General features: G+C 39.8%; 1 protein-coding gene across 5 annotated transcripts in view; it reads left to right on the top strand.

The window, feature by feature from the left end:
* LOC139279745 (protein 4.1-like) overlaps positions 1-20,969 on the top strand; it is a 138,633-nt gene that overhangs the window by 49,714 nt on the left and 67,950 nt on the right. For all 5 annotated transcript variants that reach the window (XM_070898938.1, XM_070898936.1, XM_070898937.1 and 2 more), the window contains exons 3-7: positions 9-224; positions 1,902-2,006; positions 9,884-9,926; positions 14,820-14,895; positions 17,996-18,214. In XM_070898938.1, the coding sequence (XP_070755039.1) occupies positions 9-224; positions 1,902-2,006; positions 9,884-9,926; positions 14,820-14,895; positions 17,996-18,214 (659 nt within the window). The remainder of the gene's footprint in view (positions 1-8; positions 225-1,901; positions 2,007-9,883; positions 9,927-14,819; positions 14,896-17,995; positions 18,215-20,969) is intronic.

The following is a 20,969-nucleotide window of genomic DNA, read 5'->3' as shown; positions in this document are numbered from 1 at the left end:
TGTTGCAGCCAGCACAAGAAGAAAAAGAAGATCTTGTTCCAGAAAAGGATCCAGAGATTAAGGATGAAGTAAAGCTAGAAACCCCTGAGGAGAAAGAAGCTGAAAGTACAGAGCTAAAAACCAGTAAGGATTTGAAACCGCCTCCTAAGATTACCAAAAAACCCAAAACCATGCGCTGCAAGGTGACTCTGTTGGATGGAACCGAATTTCAGTGTGATGTTGAGGTAAGAATGAAGCACTCTTTCTGGCATTAAATATTTTCCTGTGTAGCCTTCAACTGGTGACTAAGATTTTAGGAGTCAACTTGGCAGAGGAGACTCATTACAAACTCTTAAAACCTTTAACCAAAAGACATCAGCCCAATAATTTGTAAATCTATATGAAGATAAACTTCTAAGCAATAATACTTTACTTTTTATATACAAGTGTGAAACAAATGTTTTATTTGTGTTTTCCCACCTCCTCTTTGGCCCTCATGCACCATTCCCCTACTGAGAGGATGGGAAGGGAACCTGCCTTCAGGTATTTGTCTATCGCACCATTTAACCAGCCACTAGGTGTGCAAGAATGCTCTGGGGTGATCCCCACTGATTTTGCTTTTCATCCCTGAACAAAAGCTTCTGGACTTTTGTTTGCTACTTCCCAGTGGTAGTCTTAACAGTTAGTAACTGACATGGATGGGATTGCAGATGTGAGCCCCTCTATGTGATGCTGTGCACTGGGACACCAATCTGCTGTGTCAGTAGCCCACCTAAATTGTTATTATTGAGAAGCACAAGTGAACTGCAAGGCCCATACTATAGAATACCAGCAAGGTTGGAAAGAGTATGGGAGCAGACAAGCTAATCCAGAAGTGATGAAGTCATTCCAAGGTTGGGTTTTAAAAGCCTGCAGATTGAAAGAAGGCGGCAATACTGATTTTGGCTAGATTCTCTATAGCTTTGAGGTCCTGTCAGAGAATGAGTTAGCATTGGATTAAGTAGTAAATTTATTTCCAAAAAAAATAATTTTGCAATGTTACACACTTGTTTGGTATTTTGCGTCAAATGCAGGTAAGCACCTTTTTAAAATAGGAAGAATTAATTTACTATATACAGGATAGGATAGTGTGGTTTATTAGAGCATGATAGTTTTTCCTGTATTGTATGGTTTCATGGCCACACCAGACTGCTGAAATTAAACTTCCTTTAGTTCCTAGTGGATGCAAGACCCCAGAGCTGAACTGCCCACAGAGTGCAAAATAAATGCTTGAAGTTTTCCTGGCATGGCCTAACAGTGGGTCCTATCTAACTGTTGATAGCCAGGAGGGGCATTGATTCTGCCAGTTGATGGGAGCCAGTGTTTAAATGCAATAGCTTAATGCCAATGCAATAGATGTCCAGATCAACAAAATTAATTTTCACAGTTAATGGAGGGAAGATGTCTACATTTTTGTGAGAAAGTAACCTCAATCAGTGTTGTCACTAGGCTTATTTGGCATATTGATACTAATATATTGCATAGAAAAAATTTACTTAACTGACATTTTTGATTCATTACAGTATCTCTAAGTATTCCAACCACCAGTTCTTTACTCCAGTATTGTATAACACAAAATACCGTTTGACATTTGGTGGAATAAAATCTATGCTTGTAATGTCAGTTGTTCTTCACCACTTCAAGTGGGCATTGAACAAAACATTTATTTAAAAAAAACACAATTATGCTTTACTGAATCCTAGTGACAATGTTCATTATTACAATTTAGTAATGCATGTGCAGTACTTAGTGACATTGTTCTGATTAGCTTTAATATTGAGCATTGCAATTATTCAGAAGCCTAAACATAGTATTGCACAAACTGACAATTTTAGAAGCCATGCAGCATTGTTATAATATATCCATAATGTTGTTGATTACAGAGACATTCCAAGGGACATGAGCTCTTTGCTAAAGTGTGTCAACACCTTAATCTTCTGGAGAAGGACTATTTTGGTCTGGCCATTTGGGATTCAACAAACCAGAGGGTAAGCCATTTAATTTTGTTTACAAATGTGAGATTACACAATTCACTCCTGTAAGGTAATGGCCCTGCTATACTACATGCTAAGAACATAGAGGGCTGGAAATCCCGGCCTCCCCGGGTCCGTACTGAGTGTCTACGGACCCGGGAAAGCATTGCAAAGACCAGTTTTCAATGTGCATGCGCTGAAAACCGGCTTTTCCGATCTGTCAAGCTGGAGCATATCGGGTGCGAGGACATTTGCAAGGACAAGATTGCGGTATTTACCCATATCTTGCCCAGCAAATGTCCTCAAAATTCTTGCATAGCCTACTTTTACAGGCGTAAGAGTTTTAAAAACATACAAAAATATTATAAAATAACATTTAAAAAAAACACATTTTTTAAAACCCTGTCCACTACGTTACATTTATTTTTAGCCATAATTTTTAAAACTTTTTAAAAACTCGGGGGCAGGGGAGGGGACTTTGTCTCCAAGATATTTATTAACTTTAATTTTAATTATGTGAGATGTGTTTTTTATTATGTATTTAGTGTGTTTGTTTTTTTTCTCATTAATAGCAATGAAAACTCGTAGATACTGAGTTCTCATTGCTATTAATGAGAAAGCTGTGGAATACTGTACCTGATTGCATCTTCTGTGTGGGAACCTGGAAGATGGGAACGTGCTTCGCAGCGCGGGAAGGGAAGGCCTCCCCACCAGAATCCCACGCTCCTCCGGGACCACCAGGTACATTCGTAGAAATATTTCAGGTCGGAGGCCATTGCCCGCGGGAAGCCTCCGACCGCAATTTCAGCCCAGAATTATGAGCAGGAGTTGACTATTTGGCCCCTCGAGCCTGCTCTGCCATTCAATAAGATCATGGCTGATCTACGACCTCAACTCCACTTTCCTGCCCGATTCCTATATCACTTGATTTTCCTAGAGTCCAAAAATCTATCTCTCGGCCTTGAATGTACTCAACGATTCAGCATCCACAGCCCTTTGGGGTAGAGAATTTCAAAGATTCACAAAGCTCTGAATGAAGGAAATACCTACTCATCTCAGTCTTAAATGGCTGACACCTTATCCTGAGACTATGCCCCTAGTTCTGGACTCTCCAGCCAGGGGAAACAACCTCTCCGCATCTACCCTGTCAATCCCCCTCAGAATCTTCTGTTTCAATGAGATCACCTCAATCTTATAAACTCCAGAAAGTATAGGCCCATTCTGAGCAATCTCTTCTCATAGGACAACTCTTTCTTCCCAGGAATAATACAGCAATTGCATTCAAAATCTGATTTTCCTTTGGCACTACTTTCTCATTGAGGCATTCAGAATTTGATTATTGGTTTAGCTTAATTAACATATCCCGTGAGTGAACAGTCTTCAGATTTGAATTGTAAGGATGTAGAGAACACCATGAGACACTGGATTAGTGGGAATGAAGAGTGTTGTGAATCTATGTCATTGTTTGGTGCCACAGATGTAAGGGAGGAGGTATATTGAAAGTACCAGAAGTGACTATTTTTCGGAAGCAACTCCTTCACTACATTTCATAGAATGATACAGCACAGAAGGAAGCCATTCAGCCTATCGCGCCTGTGGTCTGCTTTTTGAAAGAACTATCCAACTAGTCCCACTTACCTGCTCTTTCCCCAAAGCCCGGCAGATTTTAATTAAATCTGCTTCCACCACACTATCAGGCAGTGCATTCCAGATCATCATAACTCGCTGTGTGAAAAAATAATTCTCCTCATAGAAACATAGAAAATAGGTGCAGGAGTAGGCCATTCGGCCCTTCTAGCCTGCACCACCATTCAATAAGATCATGGCTGATCTCCCTTGATACCCCTTGATCCCCCTAGTAGTAAGGACCTCATCTAACTCCTTTTTGAATATATTTAGTGAATTGGCCTCAACAACTTTCTGTGGTAGAGAATTCCACAGGTTCACCACTCTCTGGGTGAAGAAGTTCCTCCGCATCTCGGTCCTAAATGGCTTACCCCTTATCCTTAGACTGTGACCTCTGGTTCTGGACTTCCCCAACATTGGGAACATTCTTCCTGCATCTAACCTGTCTAACCCCGTCAGAATTTTAAATGTTTCTATGAGGTCCCCTCTCATTCATCTGAACTCCAGTGAATACAAGCCCAGTTGATCCAGTCTTTCTTGATAGGTCAGTCCCGCCATCCCGGGAATCAGTCTGGTGAACCTTCGCTGCACTCCCTCAATAGCAAGAATGTCCTTCCTCAGGTTAGGAGACCAAAACTGTACACAATCCTCCTCTTAGTTCTGGTTCTTTTGCCAATTATCTTAAAGCTGTGTCCTCTGGTTATTGACCATTCTGTGACTGGCAACAGTTTCTCCTTATTTACTCCATCAAAACACATTATGATTTTGAACACCTATCAAATCTCCCATTAACCATCTCTGCTTTAAGGAAAACAACGCCAGCTTCTCTAATCGCTCCACATAACTGAAGTCCTGCATCCCTTGTACCATTCTGGTAAATCTCCTCTGTACCCTCTATAATAGAAACGTAGAAAATAGGTGCAGGAGTAGGCCATTCAGCCCTTCGAGCCTGCACCACCATTCAATAAGATCATGGCTGATCATTCCCTCAGTACCCCTTTCCTGCTTTCTCTCCATACCCCTTGATCCCCTTAGCCGTACGGGCCATATCTAACTCCCTCTTGAATATATCCAATGAACTGGCATCAACAACTCTTTGCGGCAGGGAATTCCACAGGTTAACAACTCTCTGTGAAGAAGTTTCTCCTCATCTCAGTCCTAAATGGCCTACCCCTTATCCTAAGACTGTGTCCCCTGGTTCTGGACTTCCCCAACATCGGGAACATTCTACCCGCATCTAACCCGTCCCGTCAGAATCTTATATGTTTCTATGAGATCCCCTCTCATCCTTCTACGGATGCCCTGCCATCCTTTCTAAAGTATGATGCCCAGAATGGAACACAATACTCCAGCTGGGGCCGAACTCATCAATTATAAAGGTTTAGAATAATTGTCTTGCGTATTCCGTACAATTACCTTAAACTCTGTTTTAAATTGTTTGAAATAGAAGGAAAGGCATTTCGGTGTGATTATTGATTATTCACTAGAAGTGTCTAGTTGGTGTGAAACTATTACTAAAAAGCTAATGAACCATCACGCACATCAAGAGGACTTGACTATAAAGAAGGTAACAGACTTGCAATTTTATGGAAAAATCAACAGAATTACAGAATTTATTTCCCAAAACACCAGTAAAAGCTTCTAAATCCCAAGTGATAAATTGAAATTTGACATATTCAGTCACTCCAAAGTGCTGCAACTTTGTATGGCTTACTGGTGAAACCACATTTAAAATTCTTTGTGTAATTTTGGCTACTCTGCCTTCGAACGGATGGTGATATGCTGTCGAGATTTTAGAGGAATAAGCACATCTCCTGGTCCTATGGGACTAATTTGGGGAGTGACTTGCAGAGCTAAACATGAGAAAAAGATGTGATCCATGTCTTTAAATAATATGGGGCATATATAATGTAAATGCAAACAAACTGTTTGACTTATAATATGAGTGCACAGCTAGATTGCACAAGATTAACAATAACCGGGCTCGTGTGAAACTAGAGATTAGGAGTAGGGACACTGAGATACTATGCATATACTCATGCACACAAAAAAGCCTAAGTTAATTATCCAACTCCTTTTTTGAATGAGTTAAATAGTCTGGTTGGAAATAAAATTGCGTTAAATAAGGATAGTTATTGCAAAAGCAAAATACTGTGGATGCTGGAAATCTGAAATGAAAACACAAAATGCTGAAAATACTCAGCAGGTCAGGCAGCATCTGTGGAGAGAAAAAGAGAGTTAACGTTTCAGGTGGATGACCTTTCGTCAGAACGCAAAGGTCGTCGACCTGCAACATTTACTCTGTTTCTCTCTCCACAGATGCTGCCGGACCTGCTGAGTATTTCCAGGGATAGTTATTGATTGAGAGGATCAAATTCTGCACCAGACATGTTGGGGCCGAAATTCAGGGCTGCCAGAAAGCTGGCACACCTACCTTTTTCTTTTAAGTTTTTCCGCCGGGATCGTTGGGGTAGCCTTTCCGTTGATTTTCGGCACTTAGTATTTTTTTTACATTAGACCGAAAGTCGGTCATAGTGGGGACGGAAGTGCGGTGGTAAGGCAAGCTGAGGCGGGACCGGGACACCGCAGCTGTCGCTGAGCGGCGGAGCAGTGGTGACGTCACAGCGCTTGTCCGTCACCACACCCTCTCTCCTCCGTTAAAGGGGAGAGAATCGGGCATTTTATATCTTCGGCCACTGGGCCACCAGGGAGGGTTTTGGCCTGGCCAGTGGCTCTTTAAAGGGTTTCCCGTTGCCAAAGTCTACACCAAAATGTAATGTACATCAGGCTCCCAATTAGATTATGTGACAAGGGGGCGTCAGGCTGCCCATTGGCGGCCCAGCCGAACCCGGGGGCACTATTTTGCCAGCCGATCGGGAAGTCGGCCGGCAAAAATAAAGACATGGCGGCCGCAGTAGTGGGCTCTCCCCTGGAAGGGCTGCTGTGCTGCCAGGCCCCGCACACTGTGGACCAGGTGCATCGACACAGAAAGCTGTCGGGGCACTGCGCGGCAGGGCAACGATTTCTTTCCAGTGAATTTGGGGTGGTGTGTTCTGCAGGTGCGGGGGAGCGGCGGTGTGTGTTTTGATGACTCGCTTGCGCCGGTCATCAGCAGCGGGTCGGAATTGGGTACAGGCTGAAAAATCCCCGACCAGTTGACCACAAAGTGGTGGCCACAGGATTCCGATACCGGGTCTTTCTGAGACCTTGAATTTCGGCCCCGATGGCTCCTGTGCTGATAAGACAGGGAGATAATTGCCTATGCAAAGCAGTGTTAAATAGTGGAGATCTTAAGGTGAGTGAATATTGTGTAGCTTTACTTGATAATCTTTGGAGGACAAAGTATTTATGGAGCTCTTTCCCTAAAGAGAGTAAATGGGTGGAGTAGACTCTATGATATGTTAGATTGTTTATCACCAGTGGAAGTAGGCTGAATGGTCCAAATGTCCTTTTTCCTTATTCCATGGTTCTCTATGTTAAGGATTTACAAGTTTTTAAAACAAGATGCTGCATTTTTCAGTTTAAAGCACTTTTTCTCAAGGTTCCATGACATGGGGTTCAAGGTTGGGCTGTGTTTCCCATTGTCAGATGTGAATCTGAATAGAAGAGGAAGCATGTTAAAGATCTACAATTCAGCTAGTGGTGTCAGAGACCCGTTAGACCCAACTGTTGGAGTTGTTAGGTGTGATACAGGTGGAGAATGCACAGCAGCAGAGATGTATAAAGGACAATAAACCGATTGACTGGCTACCTGATGTTGAGTTCAATATTTTATCAATTTCTTTGTTTCCGCACCAATTTTCTCCTGTCCTCTTTTGAAGGCGTTGTTGACTCCTTACAGAGAGGTACAGTTCCACACCCTCGGGATCCCCTCCTTCCCGCTGGCCATTATTCATGGCTGATTCTTTGCAGCGAGTGTTGGCAGCATATTTTACTGTTGGTGCATCACAGCTGAGCCAACATACATATGCATGTGCTCTTGCAGTAGGGGTCACTGAATAGCAATTGTGTATAGAAAGCAAAGCCAGGTGGTACCTACTTGTAAAGCAGCCCTGGAAAAAGTGTTACATTTCTGTTTTAAACAGCAGTTACCACATTATCTTTGATAGTCTTCAAATGTAAAGGTAAATCTTGCATTTGTTTCTCCTGAAACTTAACTGGTAACGACTAAATTTTAAATTAATAAATGGTCTCTTTCCAGCTAGTCTTTCTTCATTGCCACAAGAAACTTGCATTTGAAGGCAAATGCATTGCACACAAATGTTCTGACATCCTAATAATGTTTTCACTCTGCAGTTTTTTAAAACATTATAATAGTGTTCCTAAATAAGTACCTTGCATATGTTTGCAAAGCAGTGCAATCTGCAGACTATAGTCGAATGATGATTGTATAGATTTGCAACTAAATGCTTTTGCATTATGCAGAAATCATAAGTACTGAGCACATTGCATCGAGATCCTGATTGGGTCTTTAAAATTTGCATACGGTTTAAAAGGCAAATTTCTATAAGGAGAAATGTTCACTCATTGGATTGCAGAGTTTATACATCCAATGTAGCATACTGTGTCAATTCAAAATCATTTGAAGTGTATCAACAAATTAAACTTTGCAAGGGTTTGACTTCTCATTATTGAGGTGGGATTGTTGTTGTGTTCAAAAAATTGTTACTGAATAGATCTCAAATTTGTTCATCCAGCCTAAGAAGCAGGACGTTTTATTTTCCTCATGGTTTAAAGGGCTTTTACGGCTTTTATGCTGCGCATAGCCTTAATGATGTGCATTTTTCTCAATATTGAAACCGTGAGAAAGACATGAGTGAACCCTTCAGAAGTGAGATTTCTGTTTATATAGCAGATTGAAAGGCTGAATTGTGTCTTTGGTTCATTAGATGGGTAAGGATAAAAGAGCTATTAATTACTAAACACTTCATATTGTCTCCAGTATTGGAGAGCAGAATGTGATCTGAATAGCTGAGTACATAATCAATCTTTAACCAAAGCTGGAACAAAATGGAATGTCATAGCATCAGCACATCATATGTTACCTGATCTAACTTATTCTATATTCATTAATTCCATCTGTTGAACAAATTTAAGAGAAAAACACTTTTCCATTTTGGGCTATCAAAACTGAATCTTTGAGGCTTTGAATTAGTAAATTTGCATTTTTATGAGCTGATTCCTAATCTGGCGCACTCAGCAGGAAACAGCACTTATAGGGAATTCTGAATGGGAAATTGCAGAATTGCAGCCCCTGGTTTTTCATCCATTTTAATTGATGGAAAATTGGGGTCTGTGGGATCACAATGTCCTCATCGGCAAGTACAGCTTCTCGCCCAAATGGGGAACTGATCTAAAAGTTGATCCATACCGCAAAACATTCATATAACCTCCTGATAGCAGAAAGATGAAAGATTACAAACTTTGTAAGTAAACCATAAATAAACCAAGTATTGTATAGTCAAATCCATGTATAGGCAATCCTGGTTTAAAGGCCAATTTCTGGCGACATGAGTCATAAATTTTGCTGTTAGCATTTTGCATAGTTCTGTTGTGAACATACCTGGGTAAATAAAAACATTTACTTTGTCCAGACCAACATATTTCATGGAAAAAGTAATTAAAGGAATAAGTATTAACATGACCAAAAGGGGCGAACATTTATGAGGAAGGAAATTGCTTTATATCTGTTTGAGAAATAGAGATGGGTCTAAATTTTGAAACAAGTTTTTTCTTTTGTGAATTTTTCAATATTTTGGATTTTAGGTTGCTTAACTAAAGAAAGAACTTGCATATAAAATGTGTTTCACATCCTCGGGACATTATAAAGCACTTCACAGCCAATGAAGTACTTTTGAAGTATAATCACTGTTGTAATGTAGGCAAAATGGCAGCAAGTTTATGTACAGCAAGGTCCCACGAACAACAGTGAGATAAATTACCAGATAATCTGCCTTAATGGTGTCTGGTGCGGACTCTTAAGAGAAGTGGCGTGCTCTTTTTCAAATAATGCCATGGGATCTTTTATGTCTGCCTGAGAAGGCAGATGGGATTTTTGGTTTAAGACACAGCAATCCCTCAATACTACTTTTAAGGGAGAAAAATTGGTTTTATATGTTTAGATGAGAATATTGAAGAGGTTTCCTTCATGATTATTGTTGTGGATTGTTCACTAATATGTGTCCCATCTGTTCAGAGGTATGATGATGTACACTTTTATTTTTGTTTGACAAGCATTTAAAGTGACTCTTATTTTATGATTTCAGAGTTGGTTAGATCTCACCAAAGAGATTAAGAAGCAGGTACAAGGTAAGCATCTTTCTGTATGCAATAAATCTAATTAATTGAAAATTATGGAGCTAGGTTACTCAACAGAGAAAAAAAACTCATTGCAGGATAGTTTTGTCTGATGTATTCTGAAACTTGCAAGAGTTTGTCTGTGCAAAACGGATCTCGGATGTTGCGGTTTGATGTAGTTTGGTATAAAAGTATTGCCTACAGCTACTTGTTTACATATGTTTCAGAGAAATAAGATACCAAAATCCTGCACAAGACAGAATCTGACCATGTAAATAATGTAACATTGGCACATGAAGTAATTCCATTTTTTATGCATTTAGTGCACTGAGTGAGGGATTTTCATGCTGACTTGGATCTCTATCTTCTGCCTTCAGAAAATTCTTTCAGGATGTTTTGCCGCAATCAATCTGTTTTTAACTTCAGGTTAAAATAAAAGCAATCCTATTAAATTAATGGTCGGTGGTTAACGTTAGAAGGGCTAGAAGTTAGTTTCTCGGCGATAACTCTTTTTTCGCCAAAATTACCATTATCGCAACGCCTATCGCTATGAGGCCATAAATTAAAGGTTTAATTTGCGCAGCAGTAAAAATCAGTGTTGCACGAGGATTCACGGCACAAACCGCGATCCTCGCCATCCTTAGTCCGAGGTCGATACTGCTGCAAGTTGGGCCTAGGGAGGGCGGAAAAATACCTTAAAAAAAAAAAAAATAATAATAAATTGGGGGACAAAAAATTCACAAAACATTTACAAGACACTTATCTAGCGAATCACTGCAAAAGAATTAAAAATAAAAACTTTATCTTACCTATTTTGTAGGTCTTCATACTTACCGCTGCTCCAAGGGCTGCAACGCAGCTTTTTCCCTGGTGGTCTTTTTCGCCCTAAATACGGGTGCGCTGTGAGCCAAATTTTTGGTGAAAGCGATAATTTGAGTCTTGCACAGCGGCGCTTCTCTCTCCAGCGGTATTTGAAAACCGCTGACACAAAACGTATCCAAATTTTCTGCCGACCAGGTTTTCGCCAAAAAAGGTGAAATAGCTCCAAAAACCCGGTCGCAAACTCGCCCAATTTCTGGCCCAATATATTCTATAGAGAACAGCAACAAACTTGCATTTATGCAACACATTTTTAAAATAGAAAAATAACCCAAAGTGCTTCACAAAGGAGTAAAAATGGGATCTCCTCATTCCATGACTTTGGGGAGGGGGAAAGGAGAAGGGAGGTTAATAGTAATAAAGTAAATGGGGACATATGAATACTTATAGCAGTTTTAACATGAAAATGCTTCCATAAGAGTGGTTTGAACAGAGACCAGAGTTACAGGAAACTGGTTCCATTATGCATTATTCTGGGCAGAAACAATGCTCAGAAAAACAAATCTATCTTTCTGGTGAGAATCTGTACATTGGTTTATAATGGATTCAATGTCATCAACTGTTTTAGAAGAACTAGGAAAGAAAGAAACTTGCATTTAAATGCTGCCTTTTATATCCTCAGGACGTCCCAAAGTGCTTCACAGCCATTGAAGTACTTTTGACATATAGCTACTGTTGTAATGTAGGGCAATGTGGCATCATATCTGCACGCAGTTAGGTTCCACAAACAGCAGTGAGATAAATGACAAGGTAATCTATTTATTTGGTGTTGATTGAAGGATAAATGTTGGCAATCCCACCCATGCCAGTTACTAACTGTTAAGACTACCACTGGGAAGTAGCAAACAAAAGTCCAGAAGCTTTTGTTCAGGGATGAAGGGAAAGTCAGTGGGGATCATCCCAGAGCATTCTTGCATACCTAGTGACACAGAACTCGCCTACTCTTCTTCAATTAATGCCTTGTGATCAGTAACATCAGCAATGATGCAGAGATTTTAATTTTACATTTCCTTCAAAGTGCACTTCAAGCTAAGAGCATTCCATGGGTGTGGCTTTTTGTATTTCTTTATCCTCTTGGGAATCTGTAATAGGATTGTTTTAGGATTGTCTCATTTAAAACAGTTCAGGATAAATAAAGGGAGAAGGGAGTGAGTGAGGAGGAGAACCAAAAGAGATCTAAGGATTTTAGTAGACTCACGCTTAATACATCTGAACATTGCAGAGCAGCAATTATCAAAACCAATATGAAGCTGAATGTTATACCCAAACAGTAAATCAGAGGAAATGTTTAAACTGTACAATACTCAGGTCAGACCACCTTTTGGACTACTGAGGCCCAAGGGCGACATTGATGTTCTGGAAATAATGTACAGAAGAATCGTAATAGTGGTAGCAGAGAGCTGCGTGAAGAGAAAAGACTGCAGAAATTCGGATTTTCAGTATTGAAGTGAGGTGATTTGAAAGAGAAACAAACTTGCATTTATATGGTGCCTTATCACATCAACAGTGCAATGACTCATTTGAAGGATGGTGCTCCAACAACGCGGTAACTTAAGTATTGGAGTGATAGCCTAAATAATGTGTTGAAAATCTAGTGGGCTTGAAACCACAACCATTCAGAAATGAAAGTGCTGCCAAGTGAGCCAAGCACAGGTCCAAATTAAGGAAATGAGTGATCAACATATGGCTCCCAGTAAAGATAATAGAGGTAATGGAATCACTTCAATGGTTTGATTCTGTGTTGGAGGATCTTTCTGGTTGAATAAGGTAAGATGGAAGGAATGACTTTTCTCATCCATGTATATTTTATGTTGTAAAATGGACAGATACCATTGTCAACATCTGATCTTGTAAAATGGTACAGTGGATATGATGTTGCTACTGAAGGAAATGCTCATTCTGATGCTAATTACTGTGAAATTGAAATGGGATGTGCGGTTTCAATGGAGGTTTGTTCATTGGTTACTTTAAAGGAAGGCTCATCAAAGTTTATGGATGTTCAACTGTTGTAGTTTTGTGAAGAAAATGTTTGGATGTAAATTTCTGTTTAGGCATGGCGAGTTGAATTGTTAGAGAATCTTTGGGACTTATTTCAGCACTTGGTTGGTGCACATAGACATTTTCAGTCCAGGTTTTTAACAATAAAATAACTGTTGTGTCTCCTCTGGTGTTAGGATGTTTTTCTAACAGTTTTGAAGTGAATCATGTAGCACTGCAACATTTGTTTCCTTAAAAAGACTATTTTAAATGTTCAAGTTCTGTGTGAAGTATGTTCTTATCTATTTCAGTGAGAATGTTTCCATAATTGGAGATCAACTTAGTTGTAGTTGTCTTATCGATGTGATTTGTCTTGTTGAGAAATAGCTGGTGGAATCCTGTAGTGTTGGGTGCACTTGGAAGAAGTGAAGGTTGCCCATGACAGCTGTGTTTTACATGTGTTTTTTCCTGGAATGTTATAATGTCTGGTAAATGTTTAATGGCTTGAGACAGTGGTGTTAAGCGATAAGCTAAAATTGCAGCAATCATTCTACTGTTAGCATTTCAATAACCTAATGCAGCATTTTATGGGACTCTTTTAATTGCCCATTCACATCAGATTATTTAAACCATGGTCAGATCTTGAGGCAAACTTGAAGTAAAAGTATCACCTTAATCAACATATTTCATTATCAAAGTATTCTGTTCCTTTAAAATGGAGAATTACCCTTTCAAAATTCAAATTGATTCAGTGTTTATGTAACAAATTGAACAAGGATGAAGTTGCCAAAGAAGTATACTAAAAATCTAACTTCCTTTTATTGAGCAACAGTTTGCATTTATAGTGTGCCTTTAGCATAGGAAAACATCCCAATGGGCATCACAGAAGTGTGATTAGACAAAAATTGTTGGTTGAAAAAGAAAAAATACCGTTAAATTTTACTTTTTTTGTTGGTCATTGGTTCAAGCTACTTGAGCAACAAGTAATCTTGCTGACACTTCAGTGCAGTATTAAGGGAGTGCTGCAATTTGTCAGCGATGGCACTTTTTGGATAAGCCATTAATTCAACAGTCTGCCTGCTCAGGTAGATGGAAAAGATCCCATGGTACTATTCGAAGAAGAGCAGGAGAGTTGTCCCATGTGTCCTGGAAAGTATTTATCCAACATCACCAAAACAGTAACTGGTTGTTTATCTCATTGCTGTTTGTGGCACCTTGCTGTATACAATTTGATTGCTGTTTTTTCCTACATAACAATAATTGCACTTCAGAAGCAATTATTTGGCTGAGTGGACTCTGGGACATCCTGATGATATGACCGATGCTGTATAAATGCAAGTTTGTTCATTTCTCCTCCTGGAGGTGTTAATTCCTTCTTGGAATATAGTTTCATTTGCACTCTTGTCCTCCGTATCTCATCCAAGTAACTATTGATGTGTGAACTCCAACAGTGAGCGTCCGTATAGTTATTCAGCTACAGCAGGCATCACAGTGAAACCTAATTTTGTCCTTATTTAACCACACAAACACGGCCCAGAAAAATCACTGCATAACAATCATGACAAGGTATTCTGGGTATTTCTCTCTCTCTCTCGCGCACTTTCTCCCCTATTCCCAACCCATGAATTCTGAGAACATTGCATCATCCCTAAGGCGGCCCTATCTGAGGTTAGCAAACAAGGCCTGAATTTCGGATCTTCATGGTCTGTATGGCTCAGCTACTCACTTGATCAAATCTCTGAGCTCCAAATTTAACACTTTAATTCAGAAAGCTTAAATTTGACATGCTTAACGAAGTAACTTACTCCACAGGTGTTTCCTCTACCAATCTAGGAAGCTGAAAATAACTTGACTTGACCAAGGTGGGCTATATGTTCTTTGTGGAATCAAGAAAAGGCTACTTGACCCATCTAGCGTGCCCTGGCTAGTTTTCAACTACAAATGTTGCCATGTTTTTAAAAAAAAAAAAATTAGGCCATGATTTAATTTTACCCCACAGCACTGAGACAACCGTTTGGTGGAAGGTATATTGATAACTCTGTGTTCCAGGTGGACCATGGGATTTTACATTCAATGTGAAGTTTTACCCACCTGATCCTGCACAGCTGACTGAAGATATAACAAGGTAAAAGGTTCTATTAACACTCTTAGGATTACATTGAGTGGGAAACAGACCTCTAGTTAATACAATTTTTTGCTGAAGTTGGAGATACTTTAGATGTTTTGAATATGGGTACTAAATATAATTGACATCTCTCAATAGACCCTGCACCAAAATGGTTATGGTATGTAAAAGTTTTTGTTTTTGAGATCTTTTGAAAGGACCCCAGTGTTATATAGCAAATATAAATCAGAATATTTGCTCAGATAGTTAAATACAATATGCTGTTGATATTCAGTGTGTCTGAAGTAACTGGTTTGGCTACGGTTGCATTTTAACTTCCTTATGCTTAGTAATCCTGGGTGCAACGTATTCAGGAAATATAGAGAAAGAAAAAAGGAGGAGGCATAGCAGTTTTGATTAAGGAACATTTTATAGTGCTAGAAAGAATGTCCTTGAGGGGTCAAAGACAGAATTGATTTGGTTGGAGTTAAGAAACAATAAAGGACCTATTACGCCACTTGGTGTATTTTATAGGCCACCAAATAGTGGGAAGGAGCTAGAGGAACAGATTTGCAAAGAAATTACTGAGAGATGCAAAAACTATAGAGTAGCGATAATGGGAGAATTTAACTGCTCCAATATTGAATGGGGCAGTGATTGTTATGGGCAGAGAAGGGAAGGAATTTTTGACGTGTGTTCAGGAGCATTTTCTTGATCAGTATGTTTCCTGCTCAACAAGAAAGGAGGCATTGCTGGATCTAGTCCTGGGGAATGAAATGGGTCAGGTGGAGATTGTCACAGTTGGGGAGCAACTCTGGAATAGTGATCATAGTATTGTACGGTTTAGATTTGTTACGGAGAACGACAAGGAGCAATCTAAAATAATATTTAACTGGAGAAGGGCCAATTTCAGCGAATTGAGGAAGGATGTGGCCCAGGTAAATGGGAGTCAAAGTCTGGCAGGCAGAAATGTAATGGAGAAATGGACAACCTTTAAAGAGGAGATGGTTCAGGTACAGTCTAGGTACATTGCCACCAAGTGGAAAAGGAGAGCTTTCTGATGACCGAGGAGTTGGAGAATAGGATGAAGCAGAAAAAGGGGCCGTATGACAGATGTCAGATTGATAATACGAGAGAATCAGGCTGAATATAGAAGGTACAGAGGAGAAGTTAAAAAGGAAATGAGGGGCAAAGTGACAGTACGAGAATAGATTGGCGGCTAACATAAAAGGGAATCCAAAGGTCTTCTATAGGCAGGTTAACAGTAAAAGGGTTGTCAGAGGACAAAATGGGGATTTATTGATGGAGGCCCTAAATGACTACTTTGCATCAGTGTTTACTAAGGAACAGGGCTTTGCCAAAGTTATGGTAAACTAGGCGGTTGTTGGGATACTGGATGAGATGTAAAAAAAAACAGATAAAGAGGAGGTACTAGAAAGGCTGGCAGTACTTAAAGTGGATAAGTCACCCTGTCTAGAAGGGATGCATCCTAGGTTGCTAATGGCAGTAAGGATGGAAATTGCAGAGGTGCTGGCCACAATCTTCCAATCCTCTTGACATACAGGGGTGGTGCCAAAGGACTGGAGGATTGCACCAAAAAAGCAAAGAAGGATAAACCTGGCAATTACAGGCCAGTCAGTTTAAAGTCAGTGATGGGGAAACTTTTAGAAACAATAATCCGGTAGAAAATTAACAGCCAATTGACAATAAAGGAGAGCTGGCACAGATTTATTATGGGAAAATTGTGTTTGACTAACTAGATTGAGTTTTTTGATGAGATGGATGAGGGCAGTCCAGATAATGTTATGTATATGGACTTTCAAAAGGCATTTGATAAAGTACTACATATTGAGCTTGTTAGCAAAATTGAAGCCCATGGAATAAAAGGGACAGTAGCAGTATGGATACAAAATTGGCTAAGGGATAGAAAACAGAGTTGTTGTGAATGGCTGTTTTTCAGACTAGAGGGAGGTATACAGTGGAGTTCCCCAAGGTTCAGCTGCTGTTTTTGATATACATTCATGACTTGGACTTGGGGCTACAGGGAACCATTTTGAAATTTGCAGATGTCACAAAACTTGGAAATGCAGTAAACTTCCAAGAGGAAGATAGTAATAGGTTTCAAGAGAACATAGACAGGCTGGTGGAATGGGCGGACATATGGCAGATGAAATTCAATGCGGAAAAGTGTGAGGTGATACTTTGTAGTTGGAAGAATGAGGAGAGACGATACATGCTAAATGGTACACTTGTAAGGTGGGTGCAAGAAGAGAGAGACCTTGGGGGTGTTTGTGCACAAATCTTTGAAGGTGGCAGGACAGGTCAACAAAGCAGTTAATAAAGCATATGGGATCCTGGGCTTTATAAATAGAGGCACAGAGTACACAAACCAGAAAGTTATGCTAAACCGATATAAAACACTAGGTTGGCCCCAGTTGGAGTATTGTGTCCAATTCTGGGTGCCACATTTTAGGAAGGCTTTGGAGTAGGTACGGAATGTTATCAAAGATGAGGGACTTCAGTTATGTGGATAGACTGGAGAAGCTATGGTTGTTCTCCTTAGAGCAGAGAGGCTAAGAGGAGATTTGATAGAGGCATTTAAAATCATGAAGGGTTTAGATAGAGTAAATAAAGAGAGACTGTTTCCAATGACTGGTCGATAATGAGAGAGCACAGATTTAAGGTGATTGACAAAAGAACCAGAGGCGACGTGAGAAAAAACGTTTTATGTAACGATTGGTTAGGATTTGGAATGCACTGCCTGATAGAATGGTGGATACAGATTCAATACTAGGCTTCAAAAGGAAATTGGATAATACTTGATGAGGAAACAATTGCAGGGATATGGGGAACTGGATTGCTCTTCAAAAGAACTAGCACAGACTCAATGGGCCAAATGGCTTCCTGTACTGTACTGCACTATGATTGTATTGCACATATTGTCCCTTAGGATCCTGTTACTAACTCATCTGTTGCATGATTGATTGATTAAATCTTTGAACTCAAAATAGTTACACATTGGTTATGAGAAATATCCTCGTTAGATTTTTTTATGTTTTAAAGTAACTGTTTCGAAGCATTTATTGATGCACAGTTGGTTACAAATTTGTGTTCTTTCCAGGTACTACTTGTGTCTTCAGCTGCGTCAGGACATAATTACTGGATGTCTGCCATGTTCATTTGTTACCCTTGCCCTATTGGGATCATACACTGTCCAGTCAGAGCTGGGGGAACATGATCCTGAGCTACATGGAACAGATTATCTTAGTGAGTTCAAGCTGGCCCCAAATCAAACAAAAGAACTAGAAGAGAAAGTTATGGAACTTCATAAAACACACAGGTACACATTCTTAACTTGGACATTATATCATTTGCATGTCAGAATGCTCAAAGCAACAATTCCAGTTATTATGGAAAAGTAACCTCCTGTCCTATCTTGGAAACAACTTACATTGTTTTTAAAATGTTGGATTACACCAATTTACCAGTGTATATGTTCCATCTTGGCAATTAGTAGTATCCACAATATCAAAAATAATCTTGTAACATTGAAGCAGTATCCTTTTTGGTGTGCTAACGAACCACCAATATTGAGTGCCATGTTTTTGTATAATAGTGGCACGTACTAATAAGAAAACTGAAGACAATCGCCTGAACTGGATTGAAAAATAAGAACTGACAATGAACTTATCATACATGGTTCATATAATATGTAAAAGAAAAAGAAAGAAATGTCATTTGTATAGTGCCTTTCAAGATCTCAGGACATCCCAAATAACTTCACAGCCAATTAAATACTTTAGAAATATAGGGTTCAATTTTCACCAAGTGATTTGCGCCATTTTTTTTGAGCAGGCTGCTCTTTTTGGCTTAAGTTGAAAAACCACAGTTCCCCAATTAATTTGCACCAGTGTAACTCCGTTATTTACGATTTTTTTAAGTCAGTTTTTTTTCAGCCAAAGGGGGCGTAACCAGCCACCTACGCCAATTCTGGCCATTTAGGGAAGTTTGGCCAGCTGAGAGTTACTCCAGTTGTGATTAGGCCAGCGTATGTGGCCTCTCCAGTAAAACTTTCCCTAGAGTTAAGGAGATTGGTGCAGATAAGGAAAGCGGTGCAGCAGATGCCCGGACACACACACAATTGAAAAACACATTAACAGCAACTTACCTGCCCGAAGGCTGTCCGGTCCCATTCTCAGTCCGCGGTTCACAAACACAGTCCAGTGAGAGAGAGAGAGAGAGAGAGAGAGAGAGAGAGAGAGAGAGAGAGCGCGAGAGAGAGATTGTGTTTCTCAATTCTTTTAATGTGTTGGGAGCTGGCTGTATGTTTCACTTTTCAGCCTCAACTTGCATTGTGTCCCTGGTTACCATAGCAGCCTGATCTTTTTGGTGCAGATCAAGGCTCCATCCCCAAAACTAAAGGTCAGGTTAGGTCATGCCAAAATGAAGAAATCCAATGGGGAAACTTAGAACCTTTTTTTTTTTGGGGCGTACTTAGGCCCCAAAATATCAGGCATAACTCTTTTTAAATGTGCCAAAAATATGCTTTGGGGAAAATTGAGCCCGTAGTCACTGTTGTAATATAGCAAACACAGCAGGCAATTTACATACAACAAGGTTCCATAAGCAGCAATGAGATATGACCAGATAACCTGTTTTTTTTTTCATAATGTTGGTTGAGGGGTAAGTATTAGCCAGGACACCGGGGGAATTCCCCAGCTCCTCTTCCTATAATGCAATAGGATCTATTATGTCACCTGCAAAGGCAGATAGGACCTCAGTTTAATGTCTCATGTGAAAGACGGCACATCCTACAGTCCAGCATTTCCTCTGCACTGCATTGAAGTGTTGGCCTAGATTATGGGCTCAAGTCTTTGGAGTGGGACTTGAATCCACAACCATCTGACTCGGATGCGAGTGTGCTACCACAGATGCTGACATTTTGTAAATTATTTAAACTATTACCATGTGAATCAAATTAATCTTGCTTTTCTCTTCTGTAAATGGACATTCTTTTTGGAACATAAATTGTTTTTCCCAGTTTCCCCAAAAAATTTCAGATCAGCCATCCAATGGATAAAAGAATAGTGCCGCTTTAAAGAAATCATCTACATTTTTAAAGATGCATGGCCTCTGCATGTACATCCATCTTAGCCTGCAGTCTGTTTACTGTTTCTCTTCTCATTGTTGGCAGTATTTAGAACTGTTGGTAATTAAGACAAAGTTCTATTTTTTTGTAGCTGTGGATTCAGTTCATAGCCAATTTAAGTTCAGCCTGTTAAATGAGCAAATTTTAAATTTTCCACACTTTGGGAGAGTTAAACCCTTTATATGCAGATTATGTGTATGTTATCAGCAGTTGGTGTATTAACATTGTTCAGCTTTTGTAGTTCTTTATAGAAATATGTAGAACCTAAATGTGTAGACGTAGAGTTTTTTTGTTCTTAAACAGGGTCAGAATTTTTCCGAATGTTTCTTCTCCCAAAGAACAGTTATGCTAATTCCCACCACTAATTATGACATGACTTAACACATATCCTTCTCCCGTTAGCTTCTTAATTCACAACAGCCAGATGCAGACTGCCACACATTATCTGTCACGTTTAGCTGTAGCCTAAGAGAGATATCTCAGACACGTACGTGTTCATCATCCTTTTGTGCTCAATAGAAAAATGAAAGCACTAAAATGTCTTGATATCATGCAGTTATTTTTTTCCCCTTCCTCTTTTCAGAAATTCTCTCTCCCTTATCCTCTTGTATGTTCTCACTATTTGCTGGACACATTCCGTGGATGCTGATCACATTCTGGTACTTTGCCTGAGTGGCCGTTCTGGATGTGTGAGCCTAGACTGTCAGCATTGCTGTGCATGCAGAGTTGCTCGACATTGACCAGGAGCCAGAACTGTGGTCAGTTCTCCCTAACCCAAAGGCACGAAGGTCCATTGTAACATCCTACCACCAGTCTTGCTGAGATCAGCTAACCTAGCACAGACCATGGGTGGAATCCGATATCTTCCTGTTCTATGGCTGTTATTCACTGCTTTAATCAAATCACCAGGAGAACTAATCATACAATGATATCCTTATAATACCTA

Source organism: Pristiophorus japonicus, chromosome 14 (genome assembly GCF_044704955.1).
Source record: "Pristiophorus japonicus isolate sPriJap1 chromosome 14, sPriJap1.hap1, whole genome shotgun sequence".
Taxonomy (NCBI): Eukaryota; Metazoa; Chordata; class Chondrichthyes; family Pristiophoridae; genus Pristiophorus; species Pristiophorus japonicus.
The sequence above is the reverse complement of the archived record's forward strand: the minus strand, read 5'-3'. Positions and strand labels throughout refer to the sequence as shown.